General features: G+C 51.4%; 2 protein-coding genes across 15 annotated transcripts; one reads left to right on the forward strand and one right to left on the reverse strand.

The window, feature by feature from the left end:
- Positions 1-944: 944 nt before the first annotated feature.
- On the reverse strand, positions 945-8,122 carry stil (STIL centriolar assembly protein). The gene is made up of 16 exons (XM_068592912.1): positions 7,775-8,122; positions 7,575-7,679; positions 7,357-7,472; positions 6,625-6,827; positions 5,240-5,469; positions 4,988-5,071; positions 4,788-4,874; positions 4,564-4,717; positions 4,388-4,488; positions 4,214-4,310; positions 2,922-4,130; positions 2,725-2,815; positions 2,429-2,603; positions 2,258-2,354; positions 1,901-2,133; positions 945-1,659 (listed from the first exon to the last, which is right to left on the reverse strand). Exons 1-16 carry the CDS (start codon positions 7,852-7,854, stop codon positions 1,095-1,097), a joined length of 3,627 nt encoding a protein of 1,208 aa, XP_068449013.1. The 5' UTR covers positions 7,855-8,122; the 3' UTR covers positions 945-1,094.
- On the forward strand, positions 7,702-18,641 carry ptbp1b (polypyrimidine tract binding protein 1b). Of its 14 annotated transcripts, none has more exons than XM_068592931.1 (15): positions 8,269-8,285; positions 11,622-11,652; positions 13,252-13,312; positions 13,396-13,568; positions 13,745-13,891; positions 14,233-14,361; positions 14,448-14,558; positions 14,625-14,796; positions 15,086-15,163; positions 15,317-15,453; positions 15,652-15,685; positions 15,952-16,044; positions 16,195-16,411; positions 16,504-16,581; positions 16,816-18,641. In XM_068592931.1, the coding sequence occupies exons 3-15, from the start codon at positions 13,300-13,302 to the stop codon at positions 16,946-16,948; spliced, it is 1,515 nt and encodes a 504-aa protein (XP_068449032.1). In that variant the 5' UTR covers positions 8,269-8,285; positions 11,622-11,652; positions 13,252-13,299; the 3' UTR covers positions 16,949-18,641. The 14 variants fall into 14 exon arrangements, with proteins under 14 accessions (XP_068449030.1, XP_068449032.1, XP_068449021.1 ...); XM_068592920.1 differs by lacking the exon at positions 8,269-8,285 and adding an exon at positions 9,175-9,251 and having other exon boundaries at positions 11,619-11,652; positions 13,393-13,568; XM_068592921.1 differs by lacking the exon at positions 8,269-8,285 and adding an exon at positions 9,175-9,251 and having other exon boundaries at positions 11,619-11,652.
- Positions 18,642-18,825: the final 184 nt, after the last annotated feature.

The raw sequence follows: 18,825 nt of genomic DNA on the forward strand, positions 1-18,825 counted from the left end.
GCAGCAACCTTTAGACCGACCGCTGGTCAACACAACAAGATCAACACGACAACGCAACACAACCAGACCATGGAGGCTGCAGAGCGAGGACACACCGCTCTGTGCCGGGACATGTGAGTTCACCTCTGTTTATCTGCAGATAATACATGTTGTTCTCCTGGTGTCCACTAGAGGCATCACTGCTGTATTACAGAGATAATACATGTTCTCCTGGTGTCCACTAGAGGCATCACTGCTGTATTACAGAGATAATACATGTTCTCCTGGTGTCCACTAGAGGCATCACTGCTGTATTACAGAGATAATACATGTTGTTCTCCTGGTGTCCACTAGAGGCATCACTGCTGTATTACAGAGATAATACATGTTCTCCTGGTGTCCACTAGAGGCATCACTGCTGTATTACAGAGATAATACATGTAGTTCTCCTGGTGTCCACTAGGGGCATCACTGCTGTATTATAGAGATAATACATGTAGTTCTCCTGGTGTCCACTAGAGGCATCACTGCTGTATTACAGAGATAATACATGTTGTTCTCCTGGTGTCCACTAGGGGCATCACTGCTGTATTACAGAGATAATACATGTTGTTCTCCTGGTGTCCACTAGGGGCATCGCTGCTGTATTACAGAGATAATACATGTTGTTCTCCTGGTGTCCACTAGGGGCATCACTGCTGTATTACAGAGATAACACATGTTGTTCTCCTGGTGTCCACTAGGGGCATCGCTGCTGTATTACAGAGATAATACATGTTGTTCTCCTGGTGTCCACTAGGGGCATCACTGCTGTATTACAGAGATAATACATGTTGTTCTCCTGGTGTCCACTAGGGGCATCACTGCTGTATTACAGAGATAATACATGTTGTTCTCCTGGTGTCCACTAGGGGCTCATTCTGTCCTCAAGCTGTTTAATATTTACACAAACATGTACTCAAATATTAAAAGTATGAGGAATTTTATTTATGGAATAAATACATAAAAAATGTACACAAAAGAAATTTCACATTCAAACAGGAAGTGAACAACACAAACTAGTGATGCTGATCATGAGGCACCAGTGAAACCAGGTGAACTGGCCCCGCATCCAGTCAGAAGAGCTTGGGTAGCTGCCTGAGGCGACTCAGGTCCAGGATGTTCCCTACTGAGCCTTCAGGCTGGCAACCACTCGCCCTCATTAAAGATGGCCGCCGGCCGGAGGAGTTCTCCTTGTCGGCGCCGCCTTGCGCCAACAGCTGCATCTTGGGCCGCAGGTCCCGGATCAGCTGACTCTGTGGAAGGAGCTTCACGTTCAGAGTCTCGGTCAGCGGCTGGCGAGCCGGCTCCGCCTCCTCCTCTTCCTCATCCTCCTCCTCCTCCTCCTCGATCAAGCCGTATCTCCTCATGTACTTCCTGGTGGCCAGAGACATGTTGCTGGGCGACAGCAGGGAGTGGTTTTGGGCAGGGCCTGGTCGAGAGGGGGCGGGGCCTCCCAAGCAGAGCCGGCTGAGCTGCGAGTCGCTCAGGTAACGCAGGGCGATGGCGTTAGCCTCCAGGCTCAGATCCACGCTGCCTTCAGGGACCAGAACGCTGCCTTCAGGGACCAGAACGCTGGCCGTGGGCTCAGTCACGCTCAGTCGGGACAGAACCGCCGCCGGGTTGATGCTCGCCAGCGTGCTAGAAGAAACACAGGGCTTCAGCATCCACTTCCTGTTCCAAATAATACTCAATGTGATAGTAATGTTATGTAATGATAAGTAAATAACAGAATATGGTTTAAATAGTTTATCACCAACACTACATTTTACTCGATGATACCTGAACGCACCACGAGAACGTTATCGTCTACCTTCAGCCAGTACTCGTGTTCACTGAGCAGAGCCTGAACGCATCACCATGTAACGCTCTCGCTCCGTACCTGCTGCTCTGCACCGTCTGCTGGACTCTGCGCTCGGACTCCGTCAGACCTGCTGGCTCCACCTGGACTCCCAGCTGCTGCAGCTGCTTCACGGTGGCTCTGAGCACCGGGTCTCCTCCAGCGCTCTGCTTCTTGCTGGACTGGGAGCACTGGGAGGACACAGACAGGCTCCTCCTGCTGGACTCCACTTCCTGTTGACTGTCTGACTCCTGGAGACGACTGGTCAGCTGACTCTGAGGACACATGATCGATATTTATCATGTGACCTGACTCATGACATCATGTGACTCGTGAGCAATAACATCATGTGACGTCATGTGACTCATGAGCGATGACATCATGTGACGTTGTCGTTACCATCAGGTTGTGGTAGAAGCTCTGCTGCTCTCCCTCAGCTTGGTACATGCTCGCACTCTCTCCCAGAACTGGACTCTCCAGACCGCTGACGCTGCACCTGAACACACCAGAGTCAGAGTCCTGGTCTCCTTTCACAGAGACATGCTAGCTGATGCTAACAGTTTGTCTCACCTGTGCTGAGCGGAGGAGGAGCAGACGGCCTCACTGCCATCGACTCCGCCCACAGACCCGATGACGGACAGGTCGGCGTGTGAGGAGAGAGTCGTGGGGGATGAGGGAGGCGGAGCCTGTGCCCCCTGATGGGGGAGGGGCGACTGGACCGGATCTCCCCAAAACAGACTGGCCCCTGAAACCAGAGAGGAGACATGTGATGCTGGACAACACCTGCTGCTCACCTGTTCCCTCAGTCTCACCTGTCCCCTCAGTCTCACCTGTCCCCACAGTCTCACCTGTCCCCACAGTCTCACCTGTCCCCACAGCGATGCTTGCGGTCCTCCTGGGTGTCACCTGCCCACCTGATGACTGAAGTCTCCCCTGAGCCGCCAGCAGCATCTGGACCTGAAGACAGTTCATCGTTCACTCAACACGACTTACTTCACGTGTTCTTACTAACCTAACTTACTTTCTTACCAACAGACAGACACACCTGAAGAGTAGAGCTTACCTGCGCCTGCAGGAGGCGGAGCTGTTGGTCCTGGTGGAGGAGGAGCTGGTAGGTGTCTGATGGGACGACCCCCTCCACCCGACCACAGCACCGATTCACACAGGAGGGACGGGAGGACCTGGGGGGGGGACGAGGGGAGGAGGCCCCAGACCACGGGGCGGGAAGATGGTGGAGGAGGAGGGAGGAGCTGTGAGGAGGGTGGGGGGAGCAGGGAGATGAAGTGTGCTGACGGGAGGACGGAGTAGCAAGTGTGGAGCACGGAGAAGGAGTCTGGTGGGATGGAGGAAGAGGAGTCTGGTGGTGGGACGGAGGAGGAGGAGTCTGGTGGTGGGACGGAGGAGGAGGAGTCTGGTGGTGGGACGGAGGAAGAGGAGTCTGGTGGTGGGACGGAGGAAGAGGAGTCTGGTGGTGGGACGGAGGAAGAGGAGTCTGGTGGTGGGATGGAGGAAGAGGAGTCTGGTGGTGGGACGGAGGAGGAGGAGTCTGGTGGTGGGACGGAGGAGGAGGAGTCTGGTGGTGGGACGGAGGAGGAGGAGTCTGGTGGTGGGACGGAGGAAGAGGAGTCTGGTGGTGGGATGGAGGAAGAGGAGTCTGGTGGTGGGATGGAGGAGGAGGAGTCTGGTGGTGGGACGGAGGAGGAGGAGTCTGGTGGTGGGACGGAGGAAGAGGAGTCTGGTGGTGGGATGGAGGAAGAGGAGTCTGGTGGTGGGATGGAGGAAGAGGAGTCTGGTGGTGGGATGGAGGAGGTGGAGTCTGGTGGTGGGATGGAGGAGGAGGAGTCTGGTGGTGGGATGGAGGAGGAGGAGTCTGGTGGTGGGATGGAGGAGGAGGAGTCTGGTGGTGGGATGGAGGAGGAGGAGTCTGGTGGTGGGATGGAGGAGGAGGAGTCTGGTGGTGGGATGGAGGAGGAGGAGTCTGGTGGTGGGATGGAGGAGGAGGAGTCTGGTGGTGGGATGGAGGGTGGAGTCCTGGGGAGGAGAAGATGGAGGTGCAATCGTAGGTGTGTCGGGAGCAGCAGCAGCAGGGATCCTGCAGGTTGGAGTTGGGGGTGCTGTGGAGGGGAGGAGGAGCAGAGGAGGTGCTGGTGGGAGGAGCAGGAGGAGGTTCTCTGTGGGCGGAGCCAGGCTCCTGCCGAGCGGTCTGATTGGAGGTGAAGCTGCTGTCAATCAGCAGAGAAAGTTCAGGAACCGACGGCTGAACTCTGCGGGCCTGAAGCAGGAACACAGGAAGTCAGCGCCCCGCAGCCATTGGACGGCTGCGGTGACATCACGGCGACGGGAGGCGGGACTCACCTGCAGCGCGGGAGGGTGGGGGCTCGGGGACGGCCGTGGAGACGAGTCCCCGTCCTCGACCCCGGAGTCCTGGTCACTGACGGACAGTCGGGCGGCTCTGAGGACGAGAGACGCATGTTGGACCATCTCAATGTTACGGTGTCGCCCGGCAGGTGAGTCAGGCAGGTGAGTTACCTGCTGAAGGAGGTCCGGGCCTCTCGGAACACCTCCGCCTGTCTGCTGCGGTCCTCTGAACCCAGCTCACACTGCAGGGTCCGACCCTCCGCCGAGGCCACCTGGCGGAGATCCACGTTCATGCTCTTCACCAATCATCATCACTACGGCCTCTGTGGTGGCAGGTGTGTCCTTACCTGGTGTAGCGTCACACACTGGGAGCCGGTAAGCAGCTGGTAGTCCAGGTGTGGTCCAAGTCCTGGTTCTGGGCCTCGGCCCTGGAAGAACTGAGGCGCTCTGTGGGTGGAGGCGAACAGGACCAGGAGGAAACAGCGGCTCTCAGATAGAACCCTGAAACAGCAGAGCGACACTCAGGCACTCCTCCACCACACACGGCCCTGAGAGGGACAGGTAGACTCACCTGTCCTGGAGGGCGGAGCTGTACAGGAACCTCACGCACCATGCCCACACCTGGGGGCTGGACACGTGTGCCACTCCACTCAGCCACCTGTCACATGACAGGAAGCGCAGTTAGCCAGCAAGCTTCCACACTTAGATAAAACTAAACCACCAGAACACCTGGTGAGTCCCCCAGGTTAGTCCCTCATCAGAATCACTTACAGGCCGACCAGTGGCAGGTTGGAGGCTTTGGGGTCCGACTCCAGCAGCAGGAGCAGCTTCCTGGTCTGATCCATGGTCAGAAACCTGCAGACACAAACCAGACCCCCTTAGAGGAATCCCAGGCCCCTTTAGAGGAACCCCAGACCCCCTTAAAGAACCCCAGACCCCCTTAAGGAACCTCAGACCCCCTTAAGGAACCCCAGACCCCCTTAAGGAACCCCAGACCCCTTTAGAGGAACCCGTTGCTCTCACCCTCTCTGCGGCGCCCCCCGCTGGAGGCCGGTCAGGCGGCGCAGCAGCGCGGTGGGGATGACGGGGACGGGACGGACCGGCTGCACGTCCACAACGACAGACGGATAGACGGCCGACCAGCGGAGGACGAACGCTGCAGCATCAGACTGCTGAGAGACCACCAGACCTCTGACCTGCAGCAGCTGGGACACATGCAGAACCTGTCTGCTGCTCACACACTGCTGCAGCGCCTGAGACAGACAGACAGGCAGGCAGAGCGAGAGAGAGACAGAGAGACAGACAGAACAGCATTTAGATGAAGTCTCCTCTCGGATCTCTTTGAATATTGAAGACACAGAAGTTAACGTCAATGTTATTCACCCTTTAATGTGTCTTACAGGCTGAGTGATGCTGCTCATACGTTTACATTCATCACCAGACGTATCCATCCATCCAGCCATCCATCCATCCATCCATCCATCCATCCATCCATCCATCCATCCATCCAGCCAGCCAGCCATCCATCCATCCAGCCATCCATCCATCCAGCCAGCCAGCCAGCCAGCCAGCCATCCATCCATCCATCCATCCATCCATCCATCCATCCAGCCAGCCAGCCAGCCAGCCAGCCATCCATCCATCCATCCATCCATCCATCCATCCAGCCAGCCAGCCAGCCAGCCAGCCAGCCATCCAGCCATCCATCCATCCATCCATCCATCCATCCAGCCAGCCAGCCAGCCAGCCAGCCAGCCAGCCAGCCAGCCAGCCAGCCAGCCAGCCAGCCAGCCAGCCAGCCAGCCAGCCAGCCAGCCAGCCATCCATCCATCCATCCATCACTTATCCTCATTAGGGTCGCGGGGCGCTGGAGCCGATCCCAGCTGTCAAGGGGTGAAGGCAGGGTTCACCTGGACAGGTCGCCAGTCCATCACAGGGCAGACATAGAGACAGACAACCATTCACGCTCACATTCACACCTACGGGACGTTTAGAGTCCAATTAACCTATGCAGCATGTCTTTGGACTGTGGGAGGAAGCCGAAGAACCCGGAGAGAACCCACGCTGCCACGGGGAGAACATGCAAACTCCACACAGAATGACCTGCCAGACCAGTATCCGAACCACAGACCCTCTTGCTGCACGGTGGTGTAGTGGCTAGCACTGACGCCTCACCAGACGTATCACAACATCAAAACAATCATCTTTCATGGCTGAAAATGTCTCTACATCGTCAGCAGCTCTGAGAAACACAGTCGCAATATCAACACGTCTCATAACACTTCATAATACTGTGACGGTACTTCTGGCAGGATGAGAAGAGTTCGAACAGACTCATTCTATGGAAAAGGACTTGCAGTGGAACCACAGAACAGGAAGTGAACCCCAGCTGTTAGTGCGAGGCTCACCTTGAAGCAGAGGTAGAGCTCCTCCTCTGATTGGACGACGGCGTCAGGGGGCTCAGTCTGCGTGGAAGGGGGCTCAGTCTGCGTGGAGAACCGACAGGGAACCAGAACGTCTCCAGGCAGCAGAGCCGAGGGAACCCTGCAGGACCCGGCCGGGTCCCGACCCGGATCGAACCGGTCCAGGGTCACAGTGAGCCCCTCCTCATCTGGAGGGAACGTGATGTTATTCACTAAAATGTTTATTATTTATAATGTTAATATATATGATGTTATTATCAATAATGTTTACACAGGTGCTGCACTTTAAATCTCTCCAGACGTAGTTCAGACCTGGCGTCTTTCTTACGGCTCTCTCAGTCCGGCCCGCGTGAGGTCAATCAAACATGAAGAATAAATAAGTAAGACGCAGCCTTGAATGAAATACAACGACACTGCTTTTACTTTGAAGTGATTTATGTACGTGCTTTTACTTTGAAGTGATTTATGTACGTGATTTTACTTTGAAGTGATTTATGTAGGTACATGTGCTTCCATATTGCTCTGTAGTTCTCAGCGAGCAGCAGTCTCGCCGCCAGCACTTGCTTTTGTGTGTATATATATATATATATATATATATATATATATATATATATATATATATATATATATATATACATATATATACATATATATATATATATATATATATATATATATATATATATATATAAATAAATAAATAAATAAAACTCCTACCGCCGTCGACACTCACTGATCCCACGAGGAAACTCAGGAGGCGGGGCTTGTTGCTGTAACGGGCGTGTCGTTGAGCCAGACGCAGAGCTTTCTCCATCAGCAGCAGCCGAGGCTTCCTGCGCGCGCACAAACACACACACACAGTTTAAAACTGCTACCCAACATTATCTGTGTGTTCATGACATAATGTTGTGTGTGTACATTGTGTGTGTGCGTACCTGCGAGCACAGAGCTGGAGGCGGAGCGTCTCTCCTGCTGCTCTGCTGTCCCACAGAGCTGATCTGCATTTGGGGAAACTCAGCGCAGTGAGCGAGCTGGAGGTTCTGAGGAGGATGAAGATAATGACGTCACTCCTCACACACAGTAGGTTGTACTACTGGTACTGAAGTCATCAGGTGTTGTTGTTGATGTGACTCACCTTCCTCTCACGGTCTCAGGAGTAAAAGCCGCCTCAAACACGCCGGACGGAAGATCCTGGAGGTTCACCGGGCAGCTCATTGTCGCTGTGGCCGACAAAGAGGCACTATTAACTGCTTCTTAGCGCCGGAACCACCGCGCAGAGTACAGCTAACAGCTGCTAGCCACGATAACTAACGAGCCTCGCCTCGTTAGCTTCACACAGGATAACCGGACGTTGAGTTAAATCCAAACTTTCAATTAAATCCAAATTTTGACTTCAGTCCAAAAGTCAACTGGACTTCAGTTCCTCTTCATTTGCCGGTTAAACTTTAACGAGCACAACAACATGGACGCGGTTGAATGGTCGCGCTGTTTTTCGCCTCCACTGGCGCGGCAACGCAATCAGCCAATAGGAAGAGCTGCCGTCACATTCTGACCAATGACGAGTCGCTTCACCTCGCGTCTTCTTCGTGTACTTGTGTCGTCGTCGTCAGATCAAACGGATTGAAGCTCCACAGCGCAGCTCGCAGGTCAGATGGACGCACGGGGTTTAAATCATCATTTAGTACGGTAGTGTAACTCAAAGTTGTGTTGTTTTTAATATTATATATCAATGAATTCAATAACAACGATCATATTATATTATTATGTATTAGAAAATGTCGTGATAATAGCAAAAGCAAATCAATCAAACTATGGCTTAAAGTACATTGTACATTTAATTCAATTAATAATATTATTAAATTAAAGTCCTTTACTAATCACACATGATAGATATTCAAGAATAATGTATTTAGTTATTTGATGCGAACCGTTATCATCTGGAAAGTAAATATTTTATAATTTAAATAAAAAATAAAAAGTAAACTTTGTCCTTTTTAAACATTCAAAGTCAACTTAAATGTTAATTCTTCCACTTGTGCAAACATACAGCAGATTTAAGTTTCTCTCCTGTTCAACATGTGATATAGATAATAACGATGATAAAAATTATAATAACAATAATGTGTGTGTGTGTGTGTGTGTACGTGCGTGCGTGCGTGCGTGCGTGTGTGTGTGTGTGTGTGTGTGTGTGTGTGTGTCTTCTTTAATAAATGAGATTGATTGTTGAAGACGTGTGGGTCATCATGCAGCCACTCGTAGTCCCAAATCTTTGTTATTATTATTATAGTATTATATTATTTTACGTCCGGACAACGCCCAGTTCCCCAGAATGTGTTTTGCTCGTAAGTGGCACCTCCTGATCATAGACGAGCTCTGATCGATGAAACGTCATCAGGCTTTTAAAGTTATGTTTTCACGTCGCTCTGTATTCACTCAGCCAATCAGCGCGCGGCTCCGGTCTGGCTCGCATACAATGTTTGCTAAACGGCCAATCAGGGAGCTCCCCTCCGGCCAGACGCCATTTTGTCAGTTGGAGCGGCGGTGCGCGGGGTCTCCCGCGGCACGCTGCATGGGACCTGTTGCTCCGTAGTTCCGCGTTGTGCGATGGACGGGTGAGTCCTGCGGCGCTTCGCTTTCATCTGTCTGTTCTCTGGTTCCCTTCACGCGCGAGAGCGAACAGCGTCAACATGGCGTCAGGCGACGTGACCGGAAGTACGCTGATGTTCGTGTTGTTCGCTTGTGAACTGTCGATAAAGTTGTGTCCGTGCTTTTTTTCTGTTAGCGCCGCAGCGGGTTGTTGGTTCTTTGGCTTTCCTGCGGGACCTCGTGCACACGCAAGACGCGCACGCGCACGCAGCACCAAGCCGACACACTCAGGTCTGATTAATAACTCCATTATGGGATTAATAACTTCATTATGGGATTAATAACTACATTGTGCGATTTATAACTCCATTATGGGATGTATCGATAGCAGCGTGCATCACGTCCAGTAAGGCGCTTCGGTCCTCACGCCCACTGTGTCGTAATGCTTCATAAATGTGTAAATATTGTTTAAATGATTGAAGATTCATGTTTTGCTTCATGCCGAATTAAAGACGGGTCCCAGGTGATTCATTATAAGGACAATAATCTGGTTCTGCTGTTTTGTGGATTTGAAGATTTGTCAGTAAAGTAAAAAATGTCGGTGTTTCGTGATGAGTTCAGTTTTTACCTGCTCGAGTGTTTGGAGTAAACGCTCTAAATCAAACCAGAGGCCTCTATGTTTAAGTGTAGTATTATTAAAATAAAACGTAGCTTCCTGTGTTGAACGTGAGCCGATTTAAAGAGTGTTTCCGGTGTGTTAGTTTAACGTGTAACATAATGTTCTCTGATGTCTCTGCTGCTGGGCATTAACACGATAACTTTATATCTACGGTATCCACATGGAGTTTGGTGGAACGACATGTTGCCTGATCGCAGCTTTAAAGTCTTTAAATGTTTCACATGCTTTATTCAAAGACTTTTGAAAACTCAAATCAAACTTTGTTGGCAAAAACAGGAGATCTGATTGTCTGCAGCTTTCACTTCCTGTTCAATAGTGTTGATCAATAGTGTCGATCAATAGTGTTTATACGTGTTGATCAATAGTATTGATCCATAGTGTTTATACCTGTTGATCCATAGTGTTTGTACCTGTTGATCCATAGTGTTTGTACCTGTTGATCCATAGTGTTTGTACCTGTTGATCCATAGTGTTTGTACCTGTTGATCCATAGTGTTTGTACCTGTTGATCCATAGTGTTTGTACCTGTTGATCCATAGTGTTTGTACCTGTTGATCCATAGTGTTTGTACCTGTTGATCCATAGTGTTTGTACCTGTTGATCCATAGTGTTTGTACCTGTTGATCCATAGTGTTTGTACCTGTTGATCCATAGTGTTTGTACATGATGCGTTTGAGTTGCGTCAGGTCGTGGTGCGCTGTGTGTGGGCTCATTGCTGTCCTGAGTGTCGTCTTCCAGCTGCTGCATCCTGTTCGTTCACATGGGCTTCAGCCGCCGTCTGAGAGTCTCATTTCCACGCGGAGGACTTGACGTACTCCTGGATTATAATCCATTTTTCAATTCAGTTTATTTTGAAGAGCCCAAAATCACAAATACAACATTTTCCTCTACATTGAAGAGACACTACTTTAGCAAGGGGAGAAAAGGGGGTAAAGGAGAAGAAAGAGGTGAGAGGAAGAGGAGAGAGGAGCTCAGTGTATCCTAAGATGCCCCCAGCAGTGTAAGCCTATAGCAGCATATCTCGAAGCTGGAGCAACTATTAGCGCTGTGTACTTGTGTACTTCAAATGCGTTGTGAGTACTTTTTTCTCTTGTGGCTGTGATTCACTTTGCAGATTTATTGAACTTATTCCTCTAAAGTTTGTTCCTATTCAAACTCTTTATTTCTGTTGTCACTCAGCAGTAATTTAAAGAGCAGGACCTGCCAGTGCAGACAGAGGACTGGACAGGTGTCCGGCTACTTAGCTTGCTAGCTAGTTAGCTTGCTAGTAACTTGCAGTAGCTGCTGTTAGCGGCTGCTGTCCTCTGGGTTGATGATGGTTGGACCTGCTATCTCTGCTGCCCAGGCTTTTATATCATATTATTACTATTGTGAATACATTGTTGTCTTGTTCTGAGCTCATTAAAGGGATCGTTACGTCAGTGTTGCGTTTCTAGTATCAACACTGTCAACATTCAGTAGAAGAGAAACGAGGGGTTCAAGTGTCAGAGACTTTTGTCAGAAATGTTTAAATATTTCATTCTGTGATGTCTGTGTGAAGAACAATGGCCTGTGGGTACACACTCTGTTCCCTTTGTTTTTGCTTCAGCCATGCTGACTGCTGATTGGCTCGTCTGTGGGTTTCTCTGCCCTTCACTGCGTCTGCTCAGGCTTCCTCCTCATTTAACTTGTTTGAGTCCTGCTGCTGCTGCTAACACGCTGTCTTCTCTTCCAGCAGCGTCCACCAAGACTTAACAGGTGGTACCAAGGTAGGCTCCTCCTCTTCCTCCTGCTGCTCCTCCTCTTCCTCCTGCTGCTCCTCCTCTTCCTCCTGCTGCTCCTCCTCTTCCTCCTGCTGCTCCTCCTCTTTCTCCTGCTACTCCTCCTCTTCCTCCTACTGCTCCTCCTCTCCCTCCTGCTGCTCCTCCTCTTCCTCCTGCGGCTCCTCCTCTTCCTCCTACTGCTCCTCCTCTCCCTCCTGCTGCTCCTCCTCTTCCTCCTACTGCTCCTCCTCTTCCTCCTGCGGCTCCTCCTCTTCCTCCTGCGGCTCCTCCTCTTCCTCCTGCTGCTGCTCTTCTTCTTCCTCCTCTTCCTCTTGGAGGAGCTTCAGTGCATCCTACGCTAAAGGAGCTTCAGTGTTTCCTACGCTAAAGGAGCTTTAGTGTTTCCTACGCTAAAGGAGCTTCAGTGTTTCCTACGCTAAAGGAGCTTCAGTGTTTCCTACGCTAAAGGAGCTTTAGTGCATCCTACGCTAAAGGAGCTTCAGTGTTTCCTACGCTAAAGGAGCTTCAGTGTTTCCTACGCTAAAGGAGCTTCAGTGTTTCCTACGCTAAAGGAGATAAGGTAGGAAGCATTGCAGTCTGCTGTCCAGCTGTTCAGAGGATCTGGATCTGATCTCCCAGCAGCCTTTGCTCACATTCCTCTGATGGGTGTGTCTACCATCAGAGGAATGTGAGCCGTAGGAGGAACAGGAAGTGAGGTGTTTCCTCAGGCGTCACATGACACCTCTCTGGTCACATGATGCTCTGAGGAGCTCAGGAGCAACGACTTCAGGTCAAAGGTCACTGAGACGATGAGGAGACAAGTTCATCACAGTTTAGAGAAGAGGATGAAGAGGATGAAGGCGGTCGTCATGGAGACAGTCTATCCTGAGACAGACAGCAGCATGAGCAGCAGCAGCATGAGCAGCAGCAGCATGAGCAGCAGCAGCAGCATGAGCAGCAGCAGCAGCAGCAGCAGCATGAGCAGCAGCAGCAGTCTGTCACTCAGCAGGTGCAGAGAGACAGGACTCAGGTTTCTGCTGGTTTATTCATGAGAGGACCAGTAAGAAGATCTGCGCTGCTGCTGCATCTCAGGAACTAATATTTAGTGTTTCTCTGGTGCAACAAAGTCTTCCTCTCATGGATCAGGTCTGATCCTGACTCGCAACACAACACTGGTAACAACAACATCAGCTCAAGAAGCACTCGGAGCAATCAGATACTGACGTTTGCACGAGGCTTTTATTGTGAAATTCATATTTGTCACAATAAAAGCGGAGGTCGTTGATGCTGCAGTGAGAAACAGAAGAAGACTGAGGCTCTTCATCTGCACTGAGCCCTCAGGAAGAGAGGACATGCGGGTGGTTCTGAGCTCACAGCCCTCTGCTGGAAGGTTTCCTCTGTCCTCAGCGCTGTGTCCTCTGTCCTCAGCGCTGTGTCCTCTGTCCTCAGCGCTGTGTCCTCTGTCCTCAGCGCTGTGTCCTCTGTCCTCAGCGCTGTGTCCTCTGTCCTCAGCGCTGTGTCCTCTGTCCTCAGCGCTGTGTCCTCTGTCCTCAGCTGTGTCCTTTAGCTTCATTCTGCTGACGCGTCTTCTTCTGCTGCTTGCAGAGAGCATCTGAAGAGCTCGTCCCCAGCGTCTCCAGCGGCTCGTGTATCATGAGCGCCGCAGGTGAGGCCCGACGTCACGGCGTCCTTGTGGTTGACGGTGGTTTGTCCGGCGGCCTGACGTGTCGCTGCTTCCTGTTTCAGCAGCCAATGGAAACGACAGCAAGAAGTTCAAAGGAGACTTGAGAGGCCCGGGGCTGCCGTCCAGGGTCATCCACATCCGCAAGCTCCCCAACGACATCAGCGAGGCCGAGGTGATCAGCCTCGGCCTGCCCTTCGGAGACATCACCAACCTGCTGATGCTCAAGGCCAAGAACCAGGTGTGTTTATATTGTTTACAGTCTGTTTATATTGTTTACAGTCTGTTTACGTTGTTTCCAGTCTGTTTATATTGTTTACAGTCTGTAATGTAAACTAAAGCCCCCCCCCCCACACTAAAGCCCCGCCCCCCCTACTAAAGCCCCGCCCCCCCACTAAAGCGCCCCTGTCCCTGCAGGCCTTCCTGGAGATGCACTCGGAGGAGGCGGCTCAGAACATGGTGGGTTATTACTCCACCGTGATGCCCGTCATCAGGAACCATCTGGTCTACGTCCAGTTCTCCAACCACAAGGAGCTCAAGACGGACAACTCCCCCAACCAGGAGGTACACGCTAGGCTGTTAGCATCTGTTAGCATCTGTTGTCATGTGTTCATCTGTTCATCTGTGTTCATGTGTTCATGTCCTCATCTGTTGTCATGTGTTCATGTGTTATGTGTTCATGTGTTGTCATGTCTTCATGTCTTCATCTGTGTTCATGTGTTCATGTCCTCATCTGTTGTCATGTGTTCATGTGTTATGTGTTCATGTGTTGTCATGTCTTCATGTCTTCATGTGTTGTCATGTCTTCATCTGTGTTCATGTGTTCATGTCCTCATCTGTTGTTATGTGTTCATGTGTTGTCATGTCTTCATGTCTTCATCTGTGTTCATGTGTTCATGTCTCAGCGGGCCCAGGCGGCTCTTCGGGCCCTCACTACGGCTCATGTGGACCCGGCTCTGGCGGCTCCGAGCCCCGTGCTGAGGGTCGTGGTGGAGAACCTGGTGTACCCCGTCACCCTGGACGCGCTCTGCCAGGTAAACAACAACAACAACACCACCAGGGACCGAAACCTCCGCGGGCTTCACGCCGTCTCCTCAGAAAACACGTTTCTGGTCCTCAGATCTTCTCCAAGTTCGGCTCGGTGCTGCGCATCATCGTCTTCACCAAGAACAGCCAGTTCCAGGCGCTGCTGCAGTACGCGGACGGAGCCGCCGCCCAGGCCGCCAAGCTGGTGAGCGCCGCCTCTCTGCTGCAGGTGGGTCACGGTTCTGGGGGCTGAGCGTGTTCTGTCTTTCAGTCTCTGGACGGGCAGAACATCTACAACGGCTGCTGCGCGCTGAGGATCAGCTTCTCCAAGCTCACCAGCCTCAACGTCAAGTACAACAACGAGAAGAGCCGAGACTTCACCCGACCAGACCTGCCGGCCGGGGACGGCCAGCCCGGCATGGAGGCCATGGGCAGCGCCTTCAGTGAGCACACACACACACACAGACACACACACACAGACACAGACACAGACACACACAGACACAGACACAGACACACACAGACACAGACACAGACAGACACAGACAGACACAGACAGACACAGACAGACACAGACAGACACAGACAGACAGACAGACACAGAGACACACAGACACACAGACACAGACAGACAGACAGACAGACACAGAGACACAGACACACACACAGACACACACACACAGACAGACACACACACTCTGTCCTGGTGGTTCAGGTGTTTCCTGTCTGCAGCTCCAGGGATCATCTCTGCTGGTCCGTACGCTGGAGCGACTCACGGCTTCCCACCGGCCTTCACCCTGCAGCCTGCTAGTAGTTATTATTATTATTATTATTATTATGATTATTATTGTTGGTAAACTATGAACTCCATCATGTAATCGATCAAAGTACTTGAAAGCAGAATAACTCATGATGGATCCAGAGCCTCCTGGTCATGAGTTCTGGTCCCGTGTCCTCTCCCAGTGTCCTCCCACTACCCGGGCCTGGTCCCGCCCCTCCCCGGGCCGCTGGGCGCTCTGGGCCTGCCCGGCGCCGCCCGGCTGGGCTTCCACCAGGTGGCCGGAGTCTCCGTCCTGCTGGTCAGCAACCTGAACCCTGAGGTGAGCTGTAGCTCCTCCTCCTTCTGGAGCGCTGCATTGTGGGACGCCTGTGTTTGTTGTTGTTGTTTTCATTATTCACTCACTCAGTCACACAGTCAGACCCTACCTGTCAGGTGATCAATCAGAAAGTTAATTACCTTTAACGAGGTCACGTGTCTCTTTTTTCCTCCCCTGTTTAATTTGTCGCCATGGAAACAGAGAGTGTCGCCCCACTGCCTCTTCGTCCTCTTCGGTAAGTTGTCCCGCGCTCTTATTTTGAAATCTCAGTCGCTTTGTTCTGATTTGAACTTCGTGTTTTTTTCTCTTTTTCATTTGTTTTCTTTGTTTTGAGTTGAATGTTCAGCTTGAAGCTCGTTAATGATTCATTAGACAATATAAACATGAATAATACAACTTTAAATTATAACGTGTAAATGATGATTAATCAAGGTAATTAAATAGTAACTGCACTTCCTGTTTACCTTTGTTGGGGGAGGAGCTAACCTGGTTTCTGCTCAGGTGTTTACGGCGACGTGATGAGAGTCAAGATCCTGTTCAACAAGAAGGAGAACGCTCTGGTCCAGATGGCCGACTGCACGCAGGCCCAGCTAGGTGTGTGTGTGTGTGTGTGTGTGTGTGTGTGTGTGTGTGTGTGTGTGTGTGTGTGTGTGTGTGTGTGTGTGTGTGTGTGTGTGTGTGTGTGTGTGTGTGTGTGTGTGTGTGTGTGTGTGTGTGACGCTGCTCTACCTGTGTGCTCTGCAGCCATGAGCCACCTGAGCGGCCAGCAGCTGCACGGGAAGTCTCTGCGCATCACGCCGTCGAAGCACAGCAGCGTGCAGCTTCCCCGCGAGGGCCACGAGGACCAGGGCCTCACCAAAGACTACAGCAGCTCGGCCCTGCACCGCTTCAAGAAGCCCGGCTCCAAGAACTACTCCAACATCTTCCCCCCGTCGGCCACCTTGCACCTGTCCAACATCCCGTGAGTCCCACCTGCAGCTCCACCTGCAGCTCCACCTGCAGCTCCACCTGCAGCTCCACCTGCAGCTCTGTAACGCTCTGTTTGTGTTGCAGCCCTTCAGTGGTGGAGGACGACCTCAAGATGCTGTTTTCCACCTCGGGAGCTCTGGTCCAGGCCTTCAAGTTCTTCCAGTGAGTCCCTCCTCCTAGTCCTGTAGCCCTCCTCCTAGTCCTGTAGCCCTCCTCCTAGTCCTGTAGCCCTCCTCCTAGTCCTGTAGCCCTCCTCCTAGTCCTGTAGCCCTCCTCCTAGTCTTTTATCTTTTCTGCTGCAGTGGTCTAACCCTGAACCCTCGTCAAAGGTTCAGGGTCCCTGTCCCGTCACTATATTTGGTCACATGACCTAGGCACTTCCTGTTTCTCCTGCAGAAAGGACCACAAGATGGCTCTGATCCAGATGGGCTCCGTGGAGGAGGCCATCGAGTCCCTCATCGAGTTCCACAACCACGACCTGGGGGAGAACCACCACCTGCGCGTCTCCTTCTCCAAGTCCTCCATCTGAGCCCGGACGGACGGCCGCTACACTCCGATCATTCCTCCGGTCTGCAGGAGAAGTCTGGTGTTAACTTATTGTGGAGCCTCTGGGTCCCCCAGGAGGACCAGCGTCCCTTCAGAGCTGCAGGGAGTGAAGTCCGGATCAGAACCGTCGCGTTCGCGTCTCTTGTTTTTATGTCTTTTGCCTTCTGCCTCTCGTCCTCGTGAAGGACTTGAAGTCGCCTTCTAAACTTCTGGAACGCGGACCAAGGGTTCGAATCCCGACTTCACTGCCTCTGAATTCTCTCTGCGGGCCTAAAGCCCCCAGATGTTAGTCCAGACCTCGTGCGATCGGATGATCCTGTGCCTTAGTGTAAATGAAATGTCCCATGATGCCTCAGCAGGTTTACAGCTGGTCTACTGGTGACGGGTCCCTGTGTGGTTTTGTTCTGCCGGAGCGTCGGACATGTGAACTCTTCCCGGCGCTCCTCTTCCTCTTTGTTTCTGTTTCTTTGTTTCTGTGTTTCTTTGTTTGTTGTATTTCTTGTATGCAATCACGTTTTATTCAAATCAATATTTTAATCATTCCTGAACTCTTTCCTGTGTTTGTGTTTGTGGGTTTTCTGTTAGTGGCGACGGTTTTATTTATTAGTTTGTGATCCACTACAGCTGGAACCAAAAACGGCCTTTTAGATGCAAACCAACCCGCCTGCCTCCGGGTCAGGAGGACGGGACCGGGTCCGGCTCTGGTGGCGGGTCGCTGTGTTGGTCTCTGTGGAGCGCCTTCAGGACGGACTCGGGGATTAATCCCTCTGAGGAGGAGAGACCCGGCCGGAGCACAAGGTGCTGGTTTAGTTTCTTAAAATCATGTCGACATTCCAGCTGCTCAGACCTCTGAACTCAACGCGCTGCATTCAGGACGCCTGGGAGAAAGGACACGCGGACGATTTAAGAACGTTTGAGAGGTGATGATGTCATGAGGGTGGATGAGGAGTGATGATGTCATGAGGGTGGATGAGGAGTGATGATGTCATGAGGGTGGATGAGGGGGTGATGATGTCATGAGGGTGGATGAGGAGTGATGATGTCATGAGGGTGGATGAGGGGTGATGATGTCATGAGAGTGGATGAGGGGTGATGATGTCATGAGGGTGGATGAGGGGTGATGATGTCATGAGGGTGGATGAGGGGTGATGTCATGAGGGTGGATGAGGAGTGATGAGGGGTGATGATGTCATGAGGGTGTATGAGGGGTGATGATGTCATGGGGGTGTATGAGGGGTGATGATGTCATGAGGGTGTATGAGGGGTGATGATGTCATGAGGGTGTATGAGGGGTGATGATGTCATGAGGGTGTATGAGGGGTGATGTCATGAGGGTGCATGAGGGGTGATGATGTCATGAGGGGGAAGCCGATGAAAAATATGTTTTCTTTGTCGTTGTGGACGTTTTCCGAGGTGCCTTGAATGCATCACGCCGTGGAGGCGGGGCCAGTCGTCAGGAGGATGATGGGTAGTTTTAGAGCCCAGTTCTGTGTCTGCCAGGCGGTTTTATATCTGATGTACATTTTGATTCTGAGCCTTCGACTGTTTGTGTCACCGAGACAAAAAAAAACTAAACGGATTAAAAATCACTTTTTTATCTAAAAACTGTTTCAAACTTTGTCTGAACTTGTCCCGTTGGTTTCTGGGTAATTGTGACGTAATTTCTCACTATTTTAAAAATAATAATCAGCACAATACTTCAAAAATAAAAATGAGTATTAATACTATGAAAGTCCATTGTAGAATGTATAATAGTGAAATTACTTTACACTGAGGGAGCACAGTACATTAACAAAGTATTAGTACCTTTACTGAAATACTGTGATCAGCTGGTCAGAACACAGTACTTTAACGAAGTAT

The sequence above is a fragment of the Clinocottus analis genome, unplaced genomic scaffold (assembly GCF_023055335.1).
Source record: "Clinocottus analis isolate CAN_PGR_092001 unplaced genomic scaffold, fCliAna1.0.p SCAF_28, whole genome shotgun sequence".
In the NCBI taxonomy this organism is placed as follows: domain Eukaryota; kingdom Metazoa; phylum Chordata; class Actinopteri; order Perciformes; family Cottidae; genus Clinocottus; species Clinocottus analis.

What these genes read in the sequence shown, in the direction of transcription:
- stil (XM_068592912.1), bottom strand. Translation starts at nt 7,854, where the DNA reads ATGAGCTGCCCGGTGAACCTCCAGGATCTTCCGTCCGGCGTGTTTGAG. An exon ending in AACCTGCCACTGGTCGGCCT is followed by an intron (nt 4,875 to 4,987) that starts GTAAGTGATTCT and finishes GTCATGTGACAG; the next exon opens with GTGGCTGAGTGGAGTGGCAC. An exon ending in TCCGCCTCCTGCAGGCGCAG is followed by an intron (nt 2,816 to 2,921) that starts GTAAGCTCTACT and finishes AACTGTCTTCAG; the next exon opens with GTCCAGATGCTGCTGGCGGC.
- ptbp1b (XM_068592920.1), top strand. An exon ending in ACTTAACAGGTGGTACCAAG is followed by an intron (nt 11,653 to 13,251) that starts GTAGGCTCCTCC and finishes TGCTGCTTGCAG; the next exon opens with AGAGCATCTGAAGAGCTCGT. An exon ending in TCAGCAACCTGAACCCTGAG is followed by an intron (nt 15,454 to 15,651) that starts GTGAGCTGTAGC and finishes CCATGGAAACAG; the next exon opens with AGAGTGTCGCCCCACTGCCT.